Genomic DNA, 27,641 nt, shown 5'->3' with positions numbered 1-27,641 from the left:
AAAAAATTTCAGATTGCTATGTTAAATTTGTACTCTTCATCTTTCATCACTATCCCATGCCGCGAAATTGACAGTCGCTGGGTGGAACGATTAATCGCCTGCCTCGCGATGTAGAATATCTCGAATCATGCCAGGCTTTTATGTGCCATAATGGCGAACGCTACAGGCGTTCGTTATATGCTGGCTATTCTGGGGCTCATTACTGCAATAATTCAAACTGCTCCAACACGGAATTAAATGCGGGCTAAATGTTTGGAAAGTGAGCTATTGAAAAGCACTAGCTCGCGGCATCAGTTTTCTTTGTCCGAGAGCAAAAACCGAAAACAAAAAACTCCTTGCCATATGTTTTTGTTTGTTTGAGCAGGAAATTTAGTTGGCGAATCAGGCTGCGACATGTGCATTCAACAAGTCCGCATCAAAGGGGGCAAAAACAAACCCTCAAATCAGTTTGAGAAAAACATCGAGCTAAATTGTTGATTGGATTTCCTATCGAAGCTTGCTTGGATTCAGCAGGGGAAAAATCCACACTAAGGCCATCATCACCGGTGGTTTTATTGTTTTCGACTCGTCATTTAATCTTTTCTTCAATGCTGATGAAAAACGCTTTATCTTTATTATCAACGTCATCTGATTAACATGTACGTGATGTAAAAGGAAAGCTCCATGAGCACAGGGCTCACATAGCAAATAAAGACCAATCGCACTTACCGTGTAATTTGTAAATTTGCAACTCAAATGAGTTTGCAGTAAACAAACATCCAACTTTGAACCGCAAACTGACGGTTGTGGATTGCATTAATAAATTAATCGAAACAAACTTCAATTTCAACGGCGAAGTTGATTCGGTAGCATAGGTTATGTCCCACTGACATTACTGAATACTGTTCTAGGACAACAGCAATCATCGTTATCTAGGTTAAATGCGTTTATTCCGCCTGACTTCACTTTCGGATGACCTCTGCTTGTTTTGTGCGGTATTTGCCGACTCCAAACCGATTCATTGCTCGCATTGATTCGCTTTTCGCAGGTCGACTAAACGCAAGCAGACAAAATGAAAATTGATTGTAGGTCTCGAACGAAAGCAATCGGCGTCAGTAATCTGTCACAGTAAACGATTGATACGGAGCACGCTGATACACACCCACGCACACACACGACCAGACCAGCCCGCCGCCGCCTACTAGAAGATGCTGCTATGAAGCATCCAACGTTTCGGATTATATTGGCCCTCGTATCGTTGCACCATGTAACAGGATCAACACAAGGTAAGGGATTTTCACCAATCGGCATATTTTTCAGCTCATTGTTGTTCGATGCCACATCATGGGGAAAGGGAGAATGCCTAACAAATAGGGTTAAACGCAAATGTGATCTGATTTCACCTCTCTTCTTCTTGTTCAATCCCCGGCGGCAGTCGGCAGAATCGGCACCATTGACAACACATTCAAGGCATTGCCTCGACATTTTTGGCACGAGATCTCCTCCCCGTTCACCGAGCTGCCAGATGACGACCTTGAGGAGGAATCGGAGGAAAGCACTACCCACGATCCGTATCCGTTCTTCGACGACGCGAACATGACGGCCAACGTTACCACCCAGCTGGGAAACGACGTGTATTTGCACTGCCGAGTGAACGATTTGCGGGAACGAACCGTACGTATGAACTTTGCCCATTTGTGCTCATGTACTGTCCTTCAGGTTTGTGTCGAGTTTTGTCCGAGAATCGTCCTTCACCTAACAAATGTGATTATCCCACTTTAATTAAGTTCGATATTTTTTGAATTTTTTCATTCCATTTTGTTATTGTAAGGGTTTGGTTATCAACCCACACCCGTTTTCACCCACATGATTTACAACCTAACTTTGTTTAATTCTAATACTTCTATACTTATTTTATCGATCGAAAAATACTTGGTTTTAACAATGGAGGAATACTAAAACTGATTGACGATGCAACAAAATTCAAAGCTATAAATAGGTTAAAAAAAACTTTTTTCTACTGAGCTGCTTGAAGATAAAGGGGCCTAAATATTGTGGAACAATCTTCACAAAGAAAAGAAAGTTAAATTTTTGATTTCATCGAAACCGTTTCATTATATATCTATTAGGGTGGGAAATCGTTATATGGAAAAAAACGAAACTTGATAGCAGAAAGCCAGAACCAAGTTTTTTTTGTTCTATTTGGAGCCCTAAACAATCCTAAATTTATCGGAAGTCGATTGATTTAGTCGCCGCTTGGCGCATTGCATTTCAAATTTGGATGGAGATTTATATGGAAAAGCCAACGTTTTTGTATTTTTCATTCTAAAGAGCTCAAAGTGGCTCAAACCATAGGTTTCATAACTTAAAATGATAGGTTTTTTGATGCCTAACAACTTAGCCGAAGACATCAAAGAGCTAGGGTATGCCAAAAAATACTGGAGCTGTTCAAAGTTGAGTATGTCGAAATTTATGTTACAAATCATTTTTCTGCCAACACTGCCAGTGTACCGGCGTTAGTCAGATTTCCATCAGAAGTAACCTCTGAAACACGTTGTAGATTCTATCTACGCCTAGAATATTGACCTGAATTTGTTTGTTTGGTCCAGCTGAGTGTATAAACTCGTTACGGTAGGTTATTTCTGATGGGAATCCTACTGACGCTGGTACATTGGTAATGTTGGCTGAAAACAAGATTTTCTGCATTTAAATCGACATACTCAACTTTGAACAGCAATTGCTCTTCTTAGGGGCATCCTAGCTCTTCAGTGCTTTCTGGAAAGTTGTTAGGCATCTAAAATACTATACTTTAACATAATGTAGTGCATTATTAGATCATAATTGAGCTCTCTAGGAAGGTAAATGAAAAAAAAAAGGTTTTTTCCATATACATTTTTATACAAATTTGAAATGCAATGCGCCAAGCGGAGACAAAACCAATCGACTTCCGGTAAGTTTGGGGTTGTTTGGGGCCCCAAAAGCCCCACTTTTCCCCACCCTAATTTCTATATTCTATATATATATATATTGCTATCGAGCTCTAGATCCAAATTTACTACTAAATTCGTTCCCTGCCAATGGTGAACTAGGCGTCTCCATCGGTTCAACAGCTGAATGAGGCGCACGGTTGGCTTTCGGGGGAAAGAGGGTGGGAGCCTTTGACGCACTTCTAGCTTAACGAGGGCCACCAAAATTCACAGGAACGGTTAAAGTTCAAGGCCTAGAGCAAAACAAGTGACGCGTCAATTCGTCTGTTCAGAATAGTGTGTAACTAGCTTCCTAGCGTTACTCACGAATGACTCCAACTCGCAACCAGAGCACAGTGTTGTATTCTGTCGTTTTCGTGGGAATAATTGAATGGTTATTTAAATTTGGATTCTAAAATAAAAAGTTTTTGACATATTTTGATATTTTTGGGGGTATTTTAACCTTAACTATCTTCAAATTACGCATTTTGACGCAAGTGGCAGGTTTATACGATGAAATAACTATCTTCAGAGCCTTTTTGATTGTTTTTTCAAGTTTTGTAGTACCGTAAAATAAACATTTATATACGAACATCTACGTATAAATAAATAAGTTTTGATTTTTGGAGGTAGCACTAAACAATTTTAAGCGAAACATGCATGCATGCTTTAGTAGATTAGAAAAATTATGGAATATGTTAGAAATAGATAAACAAGAAAAAATTTCTGTCGGTAGTTTCTTCCCTAACTCTATTGTTCAATTGATTCTGCCTACCCGATTTTCAAAGGAGCGGGTAGAGATTTCACGATTTCTGAGAAAGATTTAGTGTTGACTCTTGGTTACCCACGTGCTGCTATGATAACAGGATCCAATGAAACCAATGTACACTGTACACAGCTGCAAAAACGTGATCGAAATTAATTTAACCCAAAAAAAACGATTTTTGAGCCATAGTGTCTTCAGGAAAGTTGATCCATTGATTATTCTCTATTTTTAGAAGTTGAAATTTTGTGATTAATCCACTTGACAGTGAAAAGCGAATTTTACTTTTTTCATTTTTGCATATAAAAATTCACTTTGTTCGGCAAAGTTGTTGCACATTTTATAAGAAACAATATTGTCAAAGGTACCATACGTCTATCTGCCTTTTCAAATGGACTTTTGTGGAGTTTTCTACAGATTGCAACTAAAAATCAATTTTTCCAATTAAACATTTAGTAGTGATTTTCTACAATTTTCCAATGTTCTACATTGTTGTTTGCTATACCAAAATAAACAATTTCATCGAAGAAAGTTTATTTTTATCTCTCATATTTGATTGGTTATTGACGATTTTTTATTGAAACAATGCACTAATTTAATAACAGATATCTTTAAAATCTGTAAATATCTAAGACTAAACCATTTCTAGATTTAAGTATAAGTAAAACATCATTTAATCCAGATATAGGCATTTGTCTCTCGCTGTCTCCTGTGCAGGTATTTGTAAATAAATAAGTGCATTATTTTAATAAAAATCTTTAATAACTAGATAAACTTAAGAGATAAAAATAAACTATCTTCAGTGAACTTGTGTGTTTTATTATAGTAAATAACATTGTAGAAGATTTAAAAATTTTAGAAAATCACTATAAAAAGTTATCTTAACGAAATATTTAAGGGGCAGAAAACTTTACAATAGTTCATTAGCAGATACAAGTATAGTGTCTTCGACAAAGTTGTTTCTTAAAAAATGTGCTAAAACTTTACTCAGCAAAGTGGATTTTTATATGCAAAAATGAGAAAAATAAAACTTTTTTCTTACTTTTAGGTAGAATTATCACAAAATTCTAACTTCTACAAAATGGAGAATAATTAATAAAACAACTTCACTGAAGACACTGCGACTCCAAAATCATTATTTTTCGAGTTAAGAGGGATTAGTGTAAATTAGCGCATTATTCTAGTAAAAATCGTGAACAACCAAAAATATATGTGAGATAAAAATAAACTTTCTTCGGAGATATTGTTTGTTTCATTGCACAATGGTCCAGAAACCCAATTTAGGGGGAAATTTGGGTCTAGAGCTTTAAAGCAATGTTTTAGAGAAAAACTTTCTTCTACAAAGTTGTTACATATAACAAAGCGCTCATTGAAAAATTATCAAAAATTAGGGTGATCAAAATTTTCGATGCAATCAAGTATCTAACTTTTTTATCTTTGTAGATAGAAGAAATATTTGTTCTACAATATTATAGCTCCAATAATTTTAAGTAACTTTGTAAAAAAAAGTTTTACTCTATCTTTGAAAACGACCGATTTATATTGGAAAAACACATTTTGCGCTCTAACTTCTTTATTTCAAGTTTCACCTTAAAACTGTCTTTAAACGACTTTTAGAGCTTTTCAAGTGAAACAATTTGCCATTCTGATATCGTAAACATCTCAATTTTACTCAAAGTTATTAATATTTTTCATCAAAAAACATGCGTTTTTCATTTGTATATCATCTTTTTGGGGCAAACATAGAAAATATCTCTTGGTCTCATTTTGAAGGGCATACTTGATTCTATAAATGGAGGAACTTTTAGAGATATGTTATGTTTTAAATTTGAGCAAATTCAATTTAAAAACAAGCCGAAAATTTCAATAATTTTATACATTATGCATATAAAAGCACCCAGATTTATTTTTTGGTACATTAAATACATCGAACACAGTCGTTTTTTATGGTCACCCTATTTCGAAGTTGGTTACGCAAAGTGCTTCAATTGTGCTCAAAATCGCAGGGATGTATCTATGTTGAAAATAATCAAACCCGTATTGTTTCGTTGGGTTGTTAAGGGGACCAGCTCCGAAATAGAGTGACCATAAAAAACGGCTATATTCGATGTATTTTATTTGAAAAAATTCATAACTTTTGAACCAGTTGATCGATTTTTGATCTTTTTGGGTCAAATTAAAGGTAATTACGTCTAGTTATTAGAAAAAATACCAAAAAATAAATCTGGGTGCTTTTATATGCATAATGTATAAAATTATTGAAATTTTCGGCTTGTTTTTAAATTGAATTTGCTCAAATTTAAAAAATAACATATTTCTAAAAGTTCCTCCATTTATAGAGTCAAGTATGCCCTTCAAAATGAGACCAAGAGATATTTTTTATGTTTGCCCCAAAAAGAATGACATACAAATGAAAAACGCATATCTTTTGATGAAAAATATTAATAACTTTGAGTAAAATTGAGATATTTACGATGTCAGCGCTGCAAATTGTTTCTCTTGAAAAGCTCTAAAAGTCGTTCAAAGACAGTTTTGAGATGAAACTTCAAATAAAAAAGTTAGAGCGTAAAATATGTTTTTTCAATATAAATCGGTTGTTTTCAAAGATTGAGAACAACTTTTTTTTACAAAGTGACCTCAAATTAATGGAGCTATAACATTGTAGAACAAATTTTTCTTATATCTACAAAGATAAAAAAGTTAGATACTTGATTGCATCGAAAATGTTGGTCACCCTAATTTTTGATAATTTTCAATGAGCGCTTCATCATATTTAACAACTTTGTAGAAGAAAGTTTTTCTCTAAAATGTTGCGATAGAGCTCTAGACCCAAATTTCCCCCTAAATTCGGTTTCTGGACCATTGTGCATTGTAGCAAACAATTTTATAGAACATTCAAAAATTGTATAAAATCACTATAAAAAGTTTAAAAGCAAAAAAAGATTTTAAGTAGTAATCTATAAAAAACTCCATAGAAATCCATTTGAATAGACAGATAGGAGTATAATGTCTTCCACAAAGTAGTTTCTTTTGAAAATAAAATTTGTTTCTCACTGTTGAGTGTAATAATCATGGAATTGCAACTTCTATAATAGGGAGAATAATTAATTGAACAACTTTGCTGAAGACGTTACAACTCTAAAATTAATGTTTTTGGGTCAAAGTAATTTCGATCATGTTTTTGCAGCTTTGGAAACAGTGTGCAGTGCCCAAACCAAATGAAGATCGAGGATCTAGGTAACTTTTTTTCGGGGTATCTTCCTGGTGTGATATTTTCGATGTCCAAAGATCATAAAACATGCTGGTAAGATTCCCAGCTCAAAAATACCAGAAAGTCGATTTTTTCGAAAATCTAGTTCTGGCAAATCGAGGAAGTTTCTGACGTTCCAATTTTGTCAACCGAAGAAATGTCTTGCGAAGCACACTTCCTGTCCACGTACCAACGCGATGAGTGAAGATTTATAGTGCGGTTATCATTCAACGAGAATGCTTCTATATTAGGTGTCTGTCGTGCGCTGGTCCTTAAGAGACTCCTCAAGAAAAACGATTGATGAATAATCCAGAGCTACAGGCGCATTACCTACGTTGAGGTTATCCGGGAGTACGTGGCTTTCGGACATTGTTGGGAGATTATTGAGGCCAATGATACACCTAAACAGCAAATATATTATCTTCCTCACCACGCGGTATTACGTCCATTCAGCTCGAGCACAAAGTGTCGGGTCGTTTTTTATGCAAGGGCCAAGTCCTCGTCAGAGCAGCTGTCCATAAACGAAGTTCTTCAGGTGGGTCCAGTGGTACAAAATGATTTGCATTCCCTCTTTCTTCGCTTCAGAAAATTTTAGATTGCATTTTCCGGGGACATTGCCAAAATGTACCGGCAAGTACTACACGTGTCTCAAGCCCGACGTTTCATTCGTGTTTTCTGGAGAGTCCACCCATCACGACCGCTGCGATTTCTTGAACTTTAACAGTGACCTACGGAACAGCATCCGCCACTTTTTAGTGAAGGAAGAAATTTATATTGAACGATGCGCTTCTCGGTGCAGACTCGGCAAAAGAAGCCATCGAGACTCAACGACAATTGCTTCTAGGAAGCGGTGGATTCCGGAGAGAGGGTGCCGTTTGTTGAACGTGGAGTCAAGGAGACTACATCAAGGGGTACATCGCAAATGATACGAAGCAGTCGCCGCATCCCCAACACCATATCACTAAGAGGGTGATGTACTCAGAAATTGCAAAGTTCCTCGACGGCTCAACGACTGTGACAACTAAAGATCGGATGGAACGATACGGTCGACGAAGACACAATTGTCTTGGCTTGGATCCAGAAACGGCTTAACCAACTCCATTTGTATGTCCGGAAACGAATTGCCATAATCCAACAACACACTAGTGGATACCGCTGGGATTACGTTCGATCGCATCAGAACCCGAAACCGTCTCTCGTAGTCAACTACCTTAGAGTTTGAAAAACAACAACTTTAGGTGGAACGGCCTCGAGTTTCTCCAGCGAAAGACGTGAAAGACGACACTAATAGGTATGCCTGAATTAATTTCGGAACTTCTCAAATTGAAAGGAACAGTCGTCATTGCAATTGTGAATGTTGTACCATTTCCAGTTTTTGCCTTTCTCCTAGAAAGGTATAGCAATCACTGGAAAAACCAAAGGTATAAAAGTGGTCGCAATGGCCGAATGTCATATACCACTCGACCCCTTTCGACGAACTGAGCATTTTCTGTATGTATGTATGTATGTATGTGTGTATGTGTGTATGTGTGTATGTGTCTGCTTTTACCCATGCTGAGCAACCTAAGCTGAACAGCTAAAGCCCTTTGTCTCCCCGGGACCGCCGTTAGGCATTACTTCAGGGAGAGGGCCCGTCGTGCTTTTCGCACTTACCTCCATGGGTAGCAGAGCAGCCTATACAGGCCAGTTAGTTAACCGTTAACTAACTGGGGCACGTCGATGGTTTCCCGTCGATTGGTGCCCTGCAAAATACTAACGATCTGTGATGCTGCCGTGATGACCGCATCCCAGATTTCCCTATTTTCGCACATCCTACGCACTATATTCTCTGGCGTGGTGTCCATCCCACTTATTGCCAGCATTTCGTACCGTACCCGCTCGAAGCGCGGACATGTGAAGAACACATGCTCTGCGCTTTCTTCCGCACCCGTACAAGCGGGGCACATAGGGGACTCGGCGTACCCGAACCTATGCAGGTACTGCCTAAAGCAGCCATGGCCTGACAGGATCTGTGTCAGATGGAAGGTTACTTCCCCATGGTGCCTATTAATCCAGCCTGCTAACTCTGGAATGAGTCGGTGTGTCCATCTACCTTTTGTAGTGTTGGACCACTCCCGCTGCCACCTGGCCATTGAGGATGACCGTATGGTGTTGCGAATACCCCTCGTGTCGCGTTGGTCGAAGCATTCGACATCCTCTTTGACGATGATGCTGATGGGCATCATGCCAGCCAGGACGCAAACCGCCTCGTACGACACTGTTCGGTATGCGCACGCGACCCTTAGGCACATTAGCCTGTACGTACTCTCGAGTTTGCCGCGATGGCACGAGGTACTCAATACCTTGGACCACACTGGTCCTCCATACCTGAGTATGGACGTGGTCACGCTAGCAAGGACTTTGCGCCTGCTGCTACGAACCGCTGAGCTGTTTGCCATCATGCGAGACAGCGCTGCCACAGCCATGGAAGCTTTCTTGCAGGTATAATCGACGTGGCTCCCGAACGTGAGCTTGTCGTCGATCATAACCCCCAGAAGCTTCAACGAGCGTTTTGAGGCGATAGTGCATGTACCGGCACTAATCGATGCCTCCTGCTCAGACTTTCTGTTATTTACAACAATAACTTCAGTCTTATGGTGCGCTAGCTCCAGTTTCCTGGAGTGCATCCAGTCTTCCACTACGCGTATTGATAGCGCGGCCTTTAACTCTACCTCTCTAATAGACTCGCCATAGACCTCAAGAGTTATGTCATCGGCGAAGCCCACGATCACCACCCCTGGAGGGAGTGTTAGTTTTAACACGCCGTCATACATAGCGTTCCACAGTACCGGACCCAGGATGGAACCTTGCGGCACACCTGCGGTAACCGGAACGCTTTTCTGACCCTCGTTTGTGTTATACACTAGCACTCGATTCTGGAAGTAGTTGCCTAGAATTTCGTACAGCGACGTCGGCACTCTGAGACTCTGTAGCGCTAGGGCTATGGAGTCCCAGCTGGCACTGTTAAACGCGTTCTTCACGTCAAGCGTGACGATCGCGCAGTAACGAATGCCCCTCCTCTTGCGTTGGATTGCAACCTCAGCCGTTCTGGTGACGGAGAGAATTGCATCCACCGTGGACCTACCTTTTCGAAAACCGAACTGGTTGCTTGATAGACCGTTTTCACTTTCTGTATATTTCACCAGTCTATTGAGGATTACCCTCTCAAGCACCTTGCCCGCCGTGTCCAGCAGGCAGATTGGTCTGTATGCCGATGGGTCACCTGGTGGTTTCCCAACCTTCGGCAACAGCACCAGCCTCTGGCGCTTCCACACGTCCGGGAAGAGGCAGTCGTCAAGGCATTTCTGCATGACCGCCCTGAACAACCCAGGGGCTTCTTTGATTGCCGTCTTGATGGCCAAGTTCGGGATTCCGTCTGGTCCTGGAGCCTTGCCTACCTTCAGGGAGTTTGCGATCTCGATCAATTCATCTTCCGTCACCCTTACCGCATCGTCAGCCTCTGCACGGCTGCCGTCACTCACGGTAGGTGGTGACTCGTAAGCCGGAGGCCAGGGACTTGGTTCGTGGCTTGGGTAGAGGCCCTGAATGATCGTTTCTAGCATCGCTGGTGATTGTTCGGCCGGGGCTAGCGCACCTCTAGTCTTGGTCATAATGATCCTGTAGGCGTCACCCCACGGGTTCGAATTGGCACTGGCGCAGAGTCGTTCGAAACAGGCTCGTTTGCTGGCTCTGATTGCGCTCTTAAGCGTTGCCTTAGCGGATCTGAATGCGACACCGCGTTCCGCTCTTTGCTCGTCGGAACGTGCGCGTTGCATCCTCCGTCTTGCACGGAGGCATGCATTGCGCAGGCCTGCTATCGTATCGCTCCACCAGTATGTCGGTGGCCTACCCTCTCTAGGCGGACGAGACCTAGGCATCGTGGCGTCGCACGCCCATGACAACATCGAATTTAGATGGTCCACATCCGGGAGCAGTTCACCCCCTTCGTGCTTCCATCTAATTGCCTGCCCAAAAACATCTGCATCAAAATGCAATGTTTTCCAGCCGTAGAAGGATGGAATATTGGCCCTACTCGCTGCTTGCTTCCGCACGCCTACCTCATAGCGGATCGATTGATGATCGCTATTCGTGTAGCTGTCGTCTACCCTCCAGTTCGTGATCAGTCCCGGGCTGCAGAACGTCACATCGATAATCGATTCGGCACCGTTTCTACTGTAGGTGCATTTTGTACCAATGTTAGCCAAGTCTAAGTTGAGCTTTGCCAAAGCTTCCAACAAGACCTGGCCCCTCTGGTTCGTACAGCGACTCCCCCACTCGACAGCCCAAGCGTTGAAGTCACCCGCAACCACCAACGGCCGTAGGCCCGTCAGTTCCACGGTTGCTTGATCGACCATCTGCGCGAACGTTTCGGTAGACCAACTTGGCGGAGCATAGCAACTGCAGTAGAATACTCCGTCCACTTTGGCAATAACGTACCCCTCTCTGGAGGTCGACACAATCTCCTGAACCGGGGAATTGCCTGTCGTGCATATGGCCGTCTTCCCAGACTTGTCCGATACCCAGTTACCGTTTCCGGTTGGGATACGGTATGGGTCCGAGACGATGGCCACGTCCGACAACGACTCAGCAGCCGCTTGGTGTAGCAGCTGCTGCGCCGCATAGCAGTGGTTCAGGTTTAACTGTATCACCCTCAGGCCTGCGGCTTAGTAGCCGGCCGTGCAGCCGGGCACTTGGGGCCTCCCATGGCGTGTTTGGCGTCCCGTTTACCGGTACATACCAGACACTTGGGAGGTGCATCGCAGTCCCGTGCCTTGTGGCCTGCGCCACCGCAGCGGCGGCATAAATTGGACCTGTCGGGCCCTTTGCACGACCAGGATTTATGCCCCCGCTCAAAGCACCTGAAGCAAACGTCGGGCTGTTGGAAGGTGCCCAGCGGGCAGACCGACCAACCCACCTTTAACGTGGCCTTCTTCAGGGCCTTGTTACCCTCCGTTAGTGGAAGCTTTATGGTAGCAACCTGGGTGCCGGCCGGGCCCCTGCGGAGACGAACTGCCTCTGCGGTCACTACCACTCCACACTCACGTTCGAAGGCTTGTGCTATGTCACACCCTTCGGTGATCTCGTCCAGGTTTTTAAGCTGGAGAGTCACTTCAGGAGTGAGGGCTCGGATTTTAACCTCCTCGCCTAGCACTTCCTGGGCCGTCTTTTTATAGGCACAGCCCTTGCCCTTCGCCTCTTTGCGGAGTTCGAGGATCATCTCGCCGGTGCGTGACCGACGAATTGTCCTGACGTCCGTGCCGAGGTCTTTGAGCTTGGGTTCGCCTCTCATGGCCTTCAAGACTTCGGCGTACTTAGACGCGTCGGTCTTGAAAATGAGGGCGTCACCCTTGCTCCGCCTACTCGCCCCTTGCGGCTTCTTATTGCGGTCGCCGCGCTTCGCGCGTCGTTCCCGCTTCTGCCGCTTCTTATTCACCACGGTGGTCCAATCCGTGGCTACGCCGTTTGCCGGTTCGCCGTTTGCTGGTTCTTTGCTCGGCTGGACCGACGAGCCAGCTTCATGGCTGTCACCGAACAACCGCCTTCGTTGCGTCCTGGGGGCCGTTTCCCCCGGAGAGCCCCTCGCACGTTTGCCAGTCGGTTCGGTTGAACAGACTTCGGCAAACGATGCTGCAGCTGTTTGTGTGTATTTAGACACAGCTGCAGCACTCCCTTTTTTAGGCTGGTTGAGCCTCGCCTCTAGCGCAAGTGCCTTGCTTTCGGCATCGTTAGCCCGTTTAAGGGCTTGCGAAAGCTCGGACTTCGCGCTGCAAACGTTCATACGTAGCAACAGAAGACATTGTTTCAGGTCTTTCGAAATGTTGCTACGTTCGTCCGTGAACTTGAGTATTTCATCAAGTTGTACGGACACCGCCTCCACGCTTGGGAACTTGTTCATGTGGCTTTCTACCGCAGAGAGTAGCATAGCCCCAGATATCTGTTCCCGCTCCTTTGCGGTTTTAGGTGTTTCCACCTTACCACCAGTCTTCGCCGTTCCGGTTGGTGCTGGCTTAGGCGTGCCTGCCTTTGCCCCAACTCGGAATTCCCCCGTCGGTGTCGCAAAAGGTGTACCAACCTGTGCGCCCCCTTTACCGGTCTCGGCCAGTCTCGGTGGAGACCGGGCGATGCCCCGCCTGGCAAACGGGTTTACTAACCCGTCCGCCCCATCCACTACCTTCGCCTCTTCGTCGATTTTAATGGTAAACATTTTGGTTAAAAGGGTCCCCCTTCCAGCCGCTATCCTTGGTCATGGTGGAGTGGTCGCCTATATGGTCCCATGGTGGCCTATGCCGGAGCAGTGAGGTCATGGCTAGTGAAGGTCGCCATAGCCCCTTATGAGCAGCTATGACGCCTCCCGACCGGCGTAAGTCAGGAAAGGGCATCTGATCCCACTCCTGCCTGATTCCCATCAGGCAATGATCGCGGAACGTACTGGAAGGCCTGCCAGGTTTTACGGGACGGAGACCCCTGCAGCCGTATGCCACCTCGCCGTTCAAGCCGTTGTCACACGACTTTACTAAGGGAGCTCGGTGCAGGTGCCAGCCCAACGTCATGGTATAAAATCGTATTCCATCTCAAAAACCTAAAAACACAGCGACCAGTACACCATAATTGGGACCTTACTGGTATCAGCCCCAATAGGCAGGTTAGTGCATTTGGATGATGGGAGCGGCACTACTCGCTCCGTCGAAGCTGCTTACGGGTGGCCGTGGCTTTTACGGGGAATCGACTGCCCAATGCCCGAAACCCCACCACTCCCTAGGCAAGCTCCCGCTGCCGGTCCAGGACTAATTGATGTTATCACACACCTATCGGTGGTCACACACGTGTGCATGGCCTCGACGGTCGCCAGGCGTCGACCCGTGGTGGCCTGCAGCTCGGCCAAATGTGTGTATGTGTGTATGTGTGTATGTGTGTATGTGTGTATGTGTGTATGTGTGTATGTGTGTGTATGTGCAACTTTTTTTTTTCTCACTCACTTTTCTCAGAGATGGCTGGACCGATTTTCATAAAATTAATTGCAAATGAAAGGTCTAGTTGCGCCATAGGTTGCTATTGAAATTTGTTGTAACCGGATTTTTGGTTTAATGTATCAAAATGTAAAAATCACGAAACATCAATATCTCAAAAACCACATAACCGATTTCAATAAAACTGGTTTCAAATGATCGGACTGTCTCCAAAACCCTTAACTTTTAAATTTCGTTATGATTGAACATATGGTTCAAAAGTTATGTAAAGAAAAGTTATCCTGAGGTTGTTTAAACTCACTCATTTTTCTCAGAGATGGCTGAACCGATTTTTACAAAATTAGTGCCAAATGAAAGGTCTAGTTGCCTCATAGGTTGCAATTGAATTTCATTGTATTTGGATTGTAACTTTGTCCGTTGTTCATAAAAATGTGAAATCACATAATGAAACTGAACATGTTGACTTTCTCTCAACGATCACTGGCTAACTAAAAGGTAGAAAAGTGATCCAAATGGTCGAATGTCATATACTACTCGACTCAGTTCGACGAAACGAGCATTTTCTGCATGTGTGCATGTATTGGTGTATATGTTTGTGTGTGGGTGTGTACGTGTGTAGATGTTTTCCAGAAACCAAAAGCTGCAAAATCGGGTTTCAAAGTGAAATATGGAGTTTACTCCCGGCTTTCGAGCCCGGGATAATGTTCCTGAAAAACATTGGTAATGTTTGTCCCTTTAAGGTTGTTTTCCAGAAATCGGAAGCTACTAAGTATCTAGAAATTTAAGATGGTGTCCTGAGTTGATTTCTGGCCTTTGAGTGTACCGCTTCCGCAATACTCATAATGGATGAAGTCGGCATCTTCGCCATCAAAATACCCGGATTAGGCAATATTTAGCCATTTTAGGATGTACTCCGGTAACTAGAAGTAGTCATCTGGATTTTTGCGTGATGTATTTGAAACATATTTATTTCATTATATTTGCATATGTATGTATTAATGTATGCTCATATGTGTGTGAATGTTAGGTTTTTAATTTTATTTTAATAATGGTATAGTATTTAATAATGGTATAGTTGTGCTGAAACCAGCAGAAATTTTCAAGGAGTGTTTTTTCTCTTAAATCGTGTAAATCTATTCTAACATATAATAAGTTTGAATGAGAAAGGCTAGGTCTGACCGCTAGGTGGATTAATTTAGGTTTTTAGGTACAGTGGCTTCCGTAAGATACAGAGTGTTATAAGCTATGTCTTGCGATTCATACTCAACTGTCGAATCAAGATCCCAACCGCACGAGAGAAAAATCCTCATCAAACAATCTCTGAACTGCGCTTGGCTACCGTAGCTATCATACAGGCTGGCTGACGAAATTCATCGAGTGAACCCTGCAAAAATTGGCAAACTTGCGTCCTGTTCTGTTGGACTGCTTCCATCTACCGTTTGAAAGCCGCCATCCCATCATCTTATCGGATATCGACCCGGTAGTACGCCTTCTACTTAGGCAAATGCACATCGAACAGCTTTAGGTCAGGCAGTCTGGACTCGATCGACAATTCGACAAATTACACGCAAGTGTATCAGACGCTTCCGGATTAACTCAACCAACACAACTCAACTGAAGGAGAATTTACCAGCATCAAAAGTGGTACCGTTGCCACCATTTGCAGTCACCGGTGTGGACTATGCTGGTCCGTTTTTGATAAAACACAAAGTTGAACGCCGTCCGAAACTGGTCTAGGCTTATTACAGAAGACAAGCCGGACGGAGAAGTATTCACCTGACTAATTTTGATATTACAGATGGCGAGTCGGTTGATGTTTGGACGAGTAGCTCGACTCGTTCGTAACTCAACTGTCACCAACCAAGCTTCACTCGCGTGTTCTAATAGAACGTTTTGCTCGCCTTGTCAATGACTGGAGACTAGAAAAGTTACTTGCTCCGACTTCTGTACTCTTTGAGTATCGTTTACACTCTTGATATTACTTAAAACAGATTTCAAATAAGTTAATCTTACGTCGGGATAAACCTATTGTGAATTGGGGCAAAATTGACATGATGCTAACATCTTACGTGGATCAGATTACCATCAGATTTCCGAGAATTTTGTCCTCTATATAAGACATAATTTGAAAACCACATTTAGACATTAGCTGATCTCTTAGAACCACAAAACGACCTGAAAACGTCAGTTTTTGTCCGTTTTAAGATATAAATTTTTAAAAAATGGCGTCGGAAAAACATTATAAATTTTCGATTTCTTGCAAATTCAAAATGGCGCCAAAAACCATTTTTTTACAAAGTTACTTAAAATTATTGGAGCTATAACATTGTAGAACAAGTTTTTCTTCTATCTTCAAAGATAAAAAAGTTAGATAGTTGATTGCTTCGAAAATTTTAGTCACCCTAATTTTTGATAATTTTTCAATAAGCGCATTATCATATGTAACAACTTTGTAGAAGAAAGTTTTTCTCTAAAACATTGCTATAGAGCTCTAGACCCAAATTTCCCCCTAAACTTGGTTTCTGGACCATTGTGGAATGATACAAGCTGAATAATTTCGATGTTATCGAACAAGGAATAATCCTCCAAACTTCCTACAGTTTCGTCCCATCGAAAGATATTGGGCAATAGTCAAGCGTAAATTGAAGAAGTGTGGCGAATCGAAAATGGTCGATAGAGTAGATGTTGCCACTGTGCAGAAATTGATGGGAAGTATTCGACGAAAAGTTCGAGAATTCATCAGAACAGCAGACAAAAAAATTTCTTGTATTTTTTCCTTGAAGTTTGATAAAAACCCTGCAAAACATATTTTTACTTATTTTGTAGGTGCCTTATTTCCTCATGGATAAATAGGAAATTGTATGCGGTCGAATTTTAAATGAATATGGCTTTTCATACGATAATACGGAACAGTGAAATAGCAGCATGCGTAATTATCGATATGATTTACTTTCAAAAAGTTCAAAGACTTATGTTCAAGTCGTATCAAAGCCAACAAAGAACAAAGATTGAAGCAAGCTGCGGCACCAAATAATTGTCTTCTATCGAAATATTGGCTCCTTATAACAAAATGTTCTTTTTCATTCGTAACTATTTTTTAAAGTTATTTTCAGAACAAATGGATATTTTCGTGACAGTTGATAATGCGAACTCTTTATGCGTATAAAAATTGAAACAAACAGCGGCCGCAAATATGAATGAAAAAAAGGAAGTAAGAAGTAAAAGTAAGAAATTTCGCTAACATTGTGTTTCTTTTGAAATAAAACGCGCCAAATTCGACGCAAAAATCGTCGTCAAAAAGTTTTTCTTGTGACGATTTCTGTGACGAATACAGTGCGTTTTGTTTTAAAAGAAACAGACAAAATGTTTCAATTTATCGTGCTTAAGTGCTAAAAATTCTACACAAGTATCAAAAATTAGGAAAACGGCTGCAAAAGTCTCGACTTTTTGCGTGCAAAATGAACTGTGAGTTTATGATGGAAGATCGAAGCAGTGAAATTGTTCAGTTTTGTTTTATTCTGAAATAGGGAGCGGAAATGAATGGCAGTTTAAAATCAAGTAAAAAAGCAGTTCACAGTGTTTCCTTGTAATTAAACTTACAGCGCTAAGAAGCAGGAAGTCCAAGAAAACAAAGATCGAGTTTTACTAAATTATACACAATAACTTAGTAACAATTTTTCTGTGTTTCTTGAAAACTTCTTCCAAGAAAAATATTACCGTACTGATGATGCATGATCTGCAAAATTTTGGGCAGGGAATTGATTGCCGGAAAGTATATAAACTGTCTTAAAATCATCTCAAAAACTTCAAAAATTTAAATAAAAATCAGAGTCATATTTTTATCAATACTGTTTTTTTATGTATTTTCTTCTCATAGAATCCCAAGAGCCTTCAAAAAATGTTAGATAGCCACTTTTATAGTGCAGAATTTTTTTAACAATAACTTTTTCACGTTTTTTATTCCAACGGCTTTTTTCTGAAAATTTAAGTCTAATAATTTGCGTTGATTTCTGTTGGCTCATTACCGACGTTTCGGTCCTTTAATGAGACCATCAACAGACCCTACAATATTTCAACTCGTTGTATACTGTTTCGTGTGAGTAGTTTTTACAATGTCGGATAGTGTAATTTTGTCCTAATGTAAGACTAATTCTACGTTAAATGTCTAATATATTGTAGGCCCTGATGATGGTCCCATAAAAAGACCGAAACATCGGTGGTGAGTAGATAGAAATCAACGCAATCCATTAGACGGCAAGCCGAAATATCAACAACTTATATTAAACATCAATTCCAGTCAAAAAATTTCAGTTAAGTTTAAAAACCTATCCAGCTTTCCAAGAGCGATAATGGCGGACAGTGCACGCTGCCCATTTTGACGTTTTCTGTTGGTCGAGTAATTAGTAACGGAGTGAAAAACATAAAAAAATTGCAACGTAGCATAGCAACTTCGATAAACAGTTTTGTTTATGTTGATCCTCGCATGCGCACGACGAATTTAAATGACAAAACGCCCATTGTTTGTTGAAGTTGCTATGCTACGTTTCGACGTTGTTATATTTTCTATTCCGTTACTGCGGTTGAAAATTCCCTGACCTACAGAAAACGTCAAAATGGGCTGAATGCGCTGTCCGCCATTACCGCTCGTGAAAAACTGGATACCCAGGTTTAACCTCCATTTACTTCCTAAATTCTTAATTCAGTAAAACAAAAATGGAAACCATGATTCACTACCGAGGTTTCGGATAGTTTGTGCCGAAATTTCTGGTAGTAGCCAAATGTCCAAATATATTACCGAAATTCGGCAATGAAATTCAAGTGTGTGAAATCCACAAAATGTTCCTCTGAGAATGAATTGTGTGAAAGTATTCGAACACAGAACAAACGTTTTCATAGTAATCTCTTTCTACTTTTTGTTTTTAAATTTTCAACTATTTTTTTCCAATATCGAAAATTTTCAACAAAATAAATAATTCATTGATTTGGGGAAGCAGAATTTTTTCTATGTTATTCTGACCCTCAGTACCGTGCTGGATCGAAACCCGTACAGTATCGAAATCCGTACACCTTGATGTTTTTCTTCAGTTTTAAGCATTATAAAAGTGATAATTCATATGATAATTACATGTACATATCCGTTGAGCTGTTGGCCTTCTGTTGAATTAAACTATGCGCCAGTAGGCCATGAATTAAAAATATTAAAAATGAAAAATCAATCGTGTATCGGTTTCAGTTGTCATTTCGTTGTATCGTTAGAGAATTTACTAAGGAAACGTTCTTCAGATAAAAACGATTTTTTTTTGGGATATAAGTGTTTTACTCTGTGAATCTTTTTGAAATTGATGGAAATGGTAAGTCCTTGTCATTTTCGAGCTGTATATTGTCTGGTAAATAGTGTAAATAGTATTTATTTAACAAAAACTGTGCCGTACGGATTTTGATTCTTGTTAATTGCTTGAATCAAAATCCGTACAGCGTGTGTATCATGCATATATCGTTGAACATTTTTCTTGTTTTCAGCATATACTGGAAGGAAACAAGTGTAAATATACGGCAAACAATTCCGAAGGAGCTGTGACTGAGGTGCGCAAGGGAAAGTCGTACCGGGATGCTTCCGTTATCACAATAAGGGGTGCCGCAATGAAACGCTACGAAAATTGCTCTATTTTAACTGATATAAAAAATTAGAAAACCGTGTGAAACTTTAGGAAATAATCGATCCTCAAAATATATTTATTCGTAAATTTAAAGTGTAATTATAAATAAAAGATGTTCATTTTTGTACTTCTATATCTATACGGATTTTGATTCATTGCTGTATGGACTTTGATCCAGTCTATATCGCGAGTGTGCGGATTTCGATTCAAAAGTGTACGGGTTTTGATTCAGACAAAAAACTGTGTACGGATTTCGATTCAAAACATGTTCTATTTAAACATGAATTTTTCGAGTTTCAGAGTGATTTTAATCATTTTGCTTGAAAACAGTAATAAAATATAAGTAGACCTGTAAGTGAACAAGTCAGTTCAAAGCAATATGTGATTTCTTGATTTTTTATTGACCGTCGAAGATTGTCATGTGCTTAGGTGTACGGATTTCGATCCAGCACGGTACATATTAAAAAGATTATTATTTGGGTACCTACACACATGCTTGTTTTCTTTCTTTGAATGCTCATTAGGCTATATTTTGTCAAAGAAGCAGAATTCGAACAAGTCACATATGAAGCAATTGCAGAGATACTCTATCTCTACAATTTGGCGTAAAAGTCAGGCCAAGCTTGTAAAACCGGAGAAGCTGCTCTTTTGGTACCTACGAAAATAAAACAACTCTGGCTATGCTGCCGGTACCCGCATCAGAGCTGCGGAAAGTCAATATCATACTACTGACATTACGCCAAAATGATGCAACACCAGAATCAGCCAACTACGATGCATGGTTCATTACAAAAGAGTTTGCGATGTTACAATGATTCTCTTAGCGTCAACTCTCACTCTCATTTTTTTCTTGCTATCTTTCTCGATCATTCGGGTATGGCTGTACTGAGATTGAGCCAGCAGAAATATCAAGTTCATTTTGACAGCATGATGTTATGAGGATAGCAAACATAAAATCAATGATTTTTCTTCAATTGATATGTATGATATTGATATATGGTCGGCATGCGATCAGACCGAACTAAGCGCCGTTTTCTCAGATTGAGTTATTGACACCCAGTGGATATGAGAAGTAAATATCTATCTATTATGAAGTAACGAAATCGTTTGAGCATTTGATAACGATATTATAACAAAAATTCTCTGTAACAGCTTGTACACAGCAATTGCGGCGGTAAATGTTTTTCGACGCTTGGTTCGGTTTGGCTGCACGCCGACTAAAAGCATTGTCAATAAACAACTATTACTTCGTTTTGTAACTGAGCGTATTTAGTTTGGTACATATTGAATCTGTATGATCATTCATTTTTATTCTCAGTAGAGAATATGCTTCTTCATAACACCAATTGTAATAAAAAGAATTCTTTTAATATTTTTCAAATGATCTCATATCTGAAAAATAATATTGCATTTTTATTTGTTTTTTTGACAGCATGAGTTTATTAATTTGATTCTTGAATATTGTGCTTGTTGTAGGTTAAACTAAAGACAGTGTTGTTCGCGGCAAAAAATGAATCGCGGGTGGCAAAACTTTTAATAATGTATGGGTATGTATATTTATATACAGATCCTGTTAAATGTTGGCACGGTTCAACTTTGAAACTGTTCAATTTTGGTTCGGAACGGTTTTGCTTTTCTCCTAGTTTTAATTCATATTTTCTTTTAACGAAGAGGATGGCCGGAGTTAATCGACTGGTTTCGGATATATGACCGGAATATGTTTCAGTAACATGGTAACGATGATCAAAGCAGTGCATAGAAGTGCTTAAAATCCTACCATGCCTCTCATTGAAAAATGTAAAAATGCGGACCTGTTCCGGTTGTGTTCCGAATACTCGGAGTTGTTGTGCCAGCCCATCAAGCGACACCTATAACCACTGGTTTGAAATTATAATCCTAGTTCATTGGTTGCCATATCTTGAGTTGGGATCGTCACAGACCGCAAAGCAGATCAATTTCAAAAAATCCTGATAGCAACAAACTTCAAGCTAGCACTGACATAATCACGCTACTGAAACGATTTTTGATATTCCAAAAATCACCTTGATTTGCATTGCACTGATATTTCCGAGTGAACTCTGTATATTCACGACGATTGACAATGAGAAGCCGAAAATGGCAACAAAAGAGACAAGATATTGAATCACTTGTCGGAACCTCACGCTTACTGTGATGGTTGCTGGCTATTTATGAGAGAAAGAAGCGAGTGCGATGATATTTTCTCTCTCGTCATAGTCAGCATGTTGCTTGGATTAATCGCAGCTCTGACCCGCATAACTGTCCCATAATGATTTTTGGTACTTTTGAGTTAGCATTGGAAATCAACTCAATTGTTATCATACTTTCCAAAAAAAAACTAAAATTTATACGTTTGTATGGGAAAACAAAGGTTTTGCCTCTTAAGGTGAAATAGACTCAATCTCGAGGACATTTGTTGTTGCATCAGAATACATAAAAAATAGCACAAAAGCGCCAAAGCAAAAAAAATGTTGCGCTGTGGAATTTTTCATTTTGTTTCAGTTTGAGCTTCAAGGCAACACATGGTCGACAAAAGCGAGAAAAATAAAAGATTATAGCTTTTATAGAAAAACAAATAACTATAAGTAAATTTAGTAAATCACTATTATAAACATAAACTAACAAGAAATTGTGATTTTTCCTGAAGTATTAAATTTATTGTGGTATTCTATTTTCTGTAATTCGCACTACATATTTTAATTGGCATTATGACATATTTTATTGGCAATATCGCTCATCATTTATAACAGTGCCTGTTTGTAAGTTTCTACCCTTTTGTTTCAAGCTTACTGCCTTACTATGCCGACCCTTCTTCCTCCTACAAATAACGCCAATTCCCTGAAGAGACTTCACAAACGTTCCTCTGGCCAGTTTTATTATAAAACAGACATAGGTATATATTGTCAGGAGCCAGAAGTCAAATCGAAGTTTCGTTCCTCCTTCCAACTGGTCAGTTTTATTCTAAGAAGGACTCATTTTGTCTAGGGGATTGATTGTGCCTTTCCATTTACGGAATTCTGAGAATATTTTACAGTAAATTCATACCTAGATTAAAGTGTTTTTAATGCGAATTTCTCAGAAAAGTCGGTATAATTTTTATCGGTTTTTTTCTTTCAGTTCGTTTACGTTTTCTGTATCTTGATTCACAGAAGGAAGATATTTTTTTTTTCAATTTTTTTATCGTTTTGAAACATTATTTTTTTATTGTTACAGTATTTTTGCATAAAAACCCCGTGTTTTCCGACTTGACGGATGTTATATTTCGAAATTAATGAATCGGAAATAGCAAACTCCGTTTTTTTTATTCAATTAATTTCTGTTATGCATCCAGCTGGTTCTTCCTTCGAGAATCGATTCGAACACCCAAATATCCAAATTCAACACATATTGATATGTTCTTCTTTTTATTTACCGTTTTGCCACGCTATGACACAATTCTACCCCCCGCTGAACATCTTCGTATTAAAGTACAGCTGTAATCCAAGCACTCCGTCATAAAATGTTAAAGCTCCATCTTAAACGTTTACGACTACTGTGCTACACAGGACAATAAACGTCATTAGATTTCCTTCGCCCGCTTACCCCCGAAGTGTGCGCTTTTACCGGTTTGAAGCTGCGCTTGCTTTGTCATTGAAAATTTCTTTCACGACTTCTTGCAGCCCCCCGTCGTCTTCATCGTCGTCGTCGCATATTTGGACTTCAATTACTACCAGTGGGATTTCGCCTTCCCCAAGCGCCAATTAACCCTTCCCTCTTCCCCTCCGGTTGCCAGTTGCCAAAACAAATCGCATCAAGCTCAAACCCATCGACCAAAGTTCGGCCATAAGCTTTAAATTAACTCTGACTTTGGCGAAGCCACGATTTCAAAACTTTACGCATCTTCTCCGTTCGTTTTTGAACGCAACCGCATGGAATAATCAGTACAATTATGGCATGTAATTATTCACCCGTGCCATCAAAAAGTCCTGTCAGTTTTATTTTTTTATTCTTCAATTTTTTTTCACCTGTTGTTACATGACACATCAATATGCTTCACGAATATAATAAAAAAATACATTAACCACAATCAGTTGAGGGAAACTGATTCTCGGAGAAAAACAAAAAAACTCATCACACAGCCTGCTTTAATTAGCGTTTTGTGCATTGCGGTAATTTTAATGAAAGCTAACATAATTTTCACCGTGATTCTTTTCTCACTCTCCCTCCCTGTGGCAGGTATCCTGGGTGCGCCGGAAAGGGGACGAAATCCACCTAATTACGGTCGGCCGCCACACGTATAGCAGTGACTCTCGGTACTCGCTGCAGTATCAGCCTCCCAATAATTGGCAGCTTCTGATCCAGTACGCAAACGAACGAGATGAGGGCCATTATGAGTGTCAGATTTCATCCTATCCGCCCCTGGTGTATCTTGTTTATCTTATCGTTGTCGGTATGTAGCAACCCACAAAATAATTCCACAGAACTTGGTCCTATCCATCGGCTGTCCGTCCCGTAGAGCAGTCTGTTCGAATTGCAGTTTCCCATAAATATGTACCCGGGGACATGTTGCATGAGAACGGATTGAAAGACGGCCCGTCGTTATTTAGATGAAGATTTCCTATACGCCCACAATCCATTCATCCATTCACCCAAGCTAAACTGAACTCACTTTACTTTCCAGTGCCGAAAGTGGAGATTGTTGACGAAAGAGGTGTTGCAACCGTCGATAAATTTTACAAAGCCGGAAGCACTATCGAGCTGAAGTGTATCATCAGTAAAGTTCCGCAGCCGACCAGTTACGTGACGTGGAAGCATGGCCTCCGGATGCTGAATTATGACACCAGCAGGGGCGGAATAAGGTAATTAATCTATCTTCAAGTTTTCATTAAATCAATTTCAAGCCTTGACTCGCCGTCTAATGTGACACCCGGAGCCCGCCTTGATCTACTCTCGGAACCGCCCCAAACCACGAGACGGCCTCCTTTGTAGGGGAGAGGGTACCATTTTTAACCTTCCACTGCTGCGATCTGCGTACCACAAAGCTCATAGAATATTTCCACCCGGGAGCAAGTGAAGAAACTTTATAATTAAATACTTTTTGCTAAAGCAACCGTAGTGGAAACGGAACTCGGCGGCTCGACGGTGCTGCTCGAATTAGAAGCGAAAGTAGTTAATTTGAATTAAATGTTTGCAGTGCTATGTTTTCTCCAGCCACTTGACTATGAATGAGTAAGCGAAAAACGATGACTCGGACTCCGGACAGATGGAGAGAAAAACTGAGCCCGAGTCGGGGCCGTAGAGCCATTTTTCCGTAATTAATATACCTACCTGCCTTAAATTTTTCAAAATGATTTACGACCGTCGGAGGAAACGCACAAAGTGAGCGAACTAATTAAGCCATCCGCCGGTCCAAGTTTCGTCTGGTCCGAGTCCTCACTTCGCAGTTCTTCCGGCCTTTCCGGAACGAATGTTTTCGGGCCGGCCAACAAACGATTCCCGAAATGCGCGTTGCGGAATTTCGTCTTCACTCAAGAGAGAGCACAGCAAAGGAAACGGTCGGTCCTGAACTGCGTGCCATACTTGTTTTTTATTAAGTACTAAACAAATATATCGATTCGATTTATTTTTACGATTTTGCCAACAAAAATCCATTTTTCAACATTCAGCTCAAAAAACTGTTACTTTCTCGGTACATACTAAAGTTAATAATTTTTGAAGTAAAAAATTCAATTAAAACATCAAACATAATTTCATCTTTTGTTGAAAAGCAAATGGAAAATTGTTGGACCTCACTGTCTGCGATATCCCAACGAAACCTTGCTTGGCTGTTACAAATGTTTGACGTAGGACTACGTTTTACTTTAGTGGGACAACATGCTGTGTAAAGTGTAACAAAAAAGTTCCCTCTTAGAATACATATTGTCAAACGGATTTTTAACGCCAATGTGCTGATCGAAAGGTCAAAGTTACCAAAATTTTGTATAGTATTGTATAGTGGTATAGATGGTATAGTGTAAAGTCATACTGAAGATTTCATTTATCGAATAAGGTGACATCCATAAATTACGTAACGCTCATAGGGGGGAGAGGGGTATCTTTGAGCGTTACGATTTGTTACATAGGGGAGTGGAGGAGGTAAGATCAGCGTTACGTAATACAAAAACTCTGAAGAGACTCGCCAAAAACGAGCATTCTTACCAGGAAAATTCTTCTACAGCGTAACGTAATTTTTATGGGAGCGTAGGTGTTGGCGTTACGTTTCGTTACATATGGGAAGAGGGGTTCATAAAATTCGCTTTTTGCGTTACGTAATTTATGGATGTTGCCTAAAATATTAGTGTTCAATAATGTTTCAATCGATTGGAGAAGTTTTTCTCTAACTTTTGGTAAAATATTTTTTTTGCAATTACAAACCGGTAAACATTAATTGGTGAGCAGCGGTTGATCAATCACAAGCTCGCTTTCTGTTCACGATGATTCAGACGTATGTTGTGAATGTCTCCGCCTTTTTTCAAGTTCTGATATTTCTCCAGTTTTGCAAGACGCAGAGAGATTATGTTTCGTATCTAATACGAATATACGATCGACGGAGGTCACGCAACGAAATAATACGCTGTATCGTGTTGAAAGAAAAACAATCATATTCTTCTCGTGTCAAACTGACGCAGATAGCAGGAGCCCCAGCACTCTCGATCACGCAACAGTGATTACCGCAACTGCATCTTGCGACTGTGCCTGAGGATAAACAAAATTGTATTCTGAGTTCGGAATGCTCCTGTAAAGTCAAACTAGAACCGTCTTTCTTAAAATTTTCCAATATGCTGTATAAAGCGTAATAAGTTTCCAAAGCGAAGCCAGCGCTTTTTACAGTGAGTGATTATCGCTTTTAGAAGCAGCCTTTACCATTTTCGCCCGCAAGAACAATAAAAACGGCCCTTATCAAGATCACCACATTCATGAATAATAATTGAAGTAGTCTCACTTCAACCATGCACTTGTGTCTAGGGTTCTCTACACGCAAAAGTTGGATGGTGCGAAACCAGTACAAAATAGTGCGTTTTTAGCGCAATTGTTGATGTAATTCGGAACCAGTACAATGATTGCGTGTTGGGCATAACGCAATTAATGCTCTAGCGTTTCTCCAATGTATTTGGTAGCTCCAAACTACTACACCTAAACAGTCTCAACTGGTATCAAGCAGCATTGCAAAGCGAGCGAGAAGCAAAACCATTCTCCTCCTTTCTGCTTGAGGACGAGACCTATGCTACGCTTTTCAAGTATTTTGCACACACGCTTTCGAGATACTTTTTCTTCTTCATGCATTCCTCTGAATAGCAGCAAGCACGCACCGACAGTATGAGTGAGACCAACAACACTGGTATCAAGTATGTACAGCACGGGTGTTTCGCTCATTTCGTGAAGCAACGAGATATCGCCTTGCGCGTCGCAATCCGAACCGAAAGAGAAGCGAAAGAGCAACCTGCAAATTGTATGTGACGTGTCTAGTCTTGTCGCACATACATGGAAATTCTACGAGCGAGAGAGAAATTTCTCTCGTCGCTTGAGAAAAAAGCGCGTGCACAGAATGACAAACAATAATCCATGAGTAGCAGTCACTAATACACTCGACGTGAGAAATAAAGTGTCGGTATATGATACATATTCTGATTTCATTCTATGTCAATGTATTCGCAGTACAACTGTTGCGTTATGCGTTTCACACATTTATTGTGCGATTTCTGTGCAACATTTGTGCGAATCGGGAAGACACAACGATTGTACAAGACTTCAACTTTTGCGTGTACTTTTTCAACAATCATGATATTCTACCCCAACAGTGTGTAACAAGAAAGATACGTATGGTTCTTCATCGTAATGAGAAATTTCACGCGCAACATTTTTCGATTTTGTCACTTACCTTCGTGACACGAACCTTTCCTTTCCGTCACAATCGTGGAGGTGCAGAGGTAAACTCGTTCCCCGACACAACGACTGTTACATCTTCTTCCTTAGAATCTCCTT

The 27,641-nt window shown here is 40.7% G+C and overlaps 1 protein-coding gene across 2 annotated transcripts in view; it reads left to right on the top strand.

The window, feature by feature from the left end:
* LOC129729620 (zwei Ig domain protein zig-8) overlaps positions 1-27,641 on the top strand; it is a 113,940-nt gene that overhangs the window by 71,139 nt on the left and 15,160 nt on the right. For both annotated transcript variants that reach the window (XM_055688333.1, XM_055688334.1), the window contains exons 2-5: positions 1,028-1,265; positions 1,415-1,653; positions 23,856-24,069; positions 24,301-24,478. In XM_055688333.1, the coding sequence (XP_055544308.1) occupies positions 1,196-1,265; positions 1,415-1,653; positions 23,856-24,069; positions 24,301-24,478 (701 nt within the window). In that variant the 5' untranslated portion in view covers positions 1,028-1,195. The remainder of the gene's footprint in view (positions 1-1,027; positions 1,266-1,414; positions 1,654-23,855; positions 24,070-24,300; positions 24,479-27,641) is intronic.

The sequence above is a fragment of the Wyeomyia smithii genome, chromosome 3, assembly GCF_029784165.1.
Source record: "Wyeomyia smithii strain HCP4-BCI-WySm-NY-G18 chromosome 3, ASM2978416v1, whole genome shotgun sequence".
NCBI classification, from domain to species: Eukaryota; Metazoa; Arthropoda; class Insecta; order Diptera; family Culicidae; genus Wyeomyia; species Wyeomyia smithii.
This window is presented reverse-complemented; position numbering and strand designations above follow the sequence as displayed.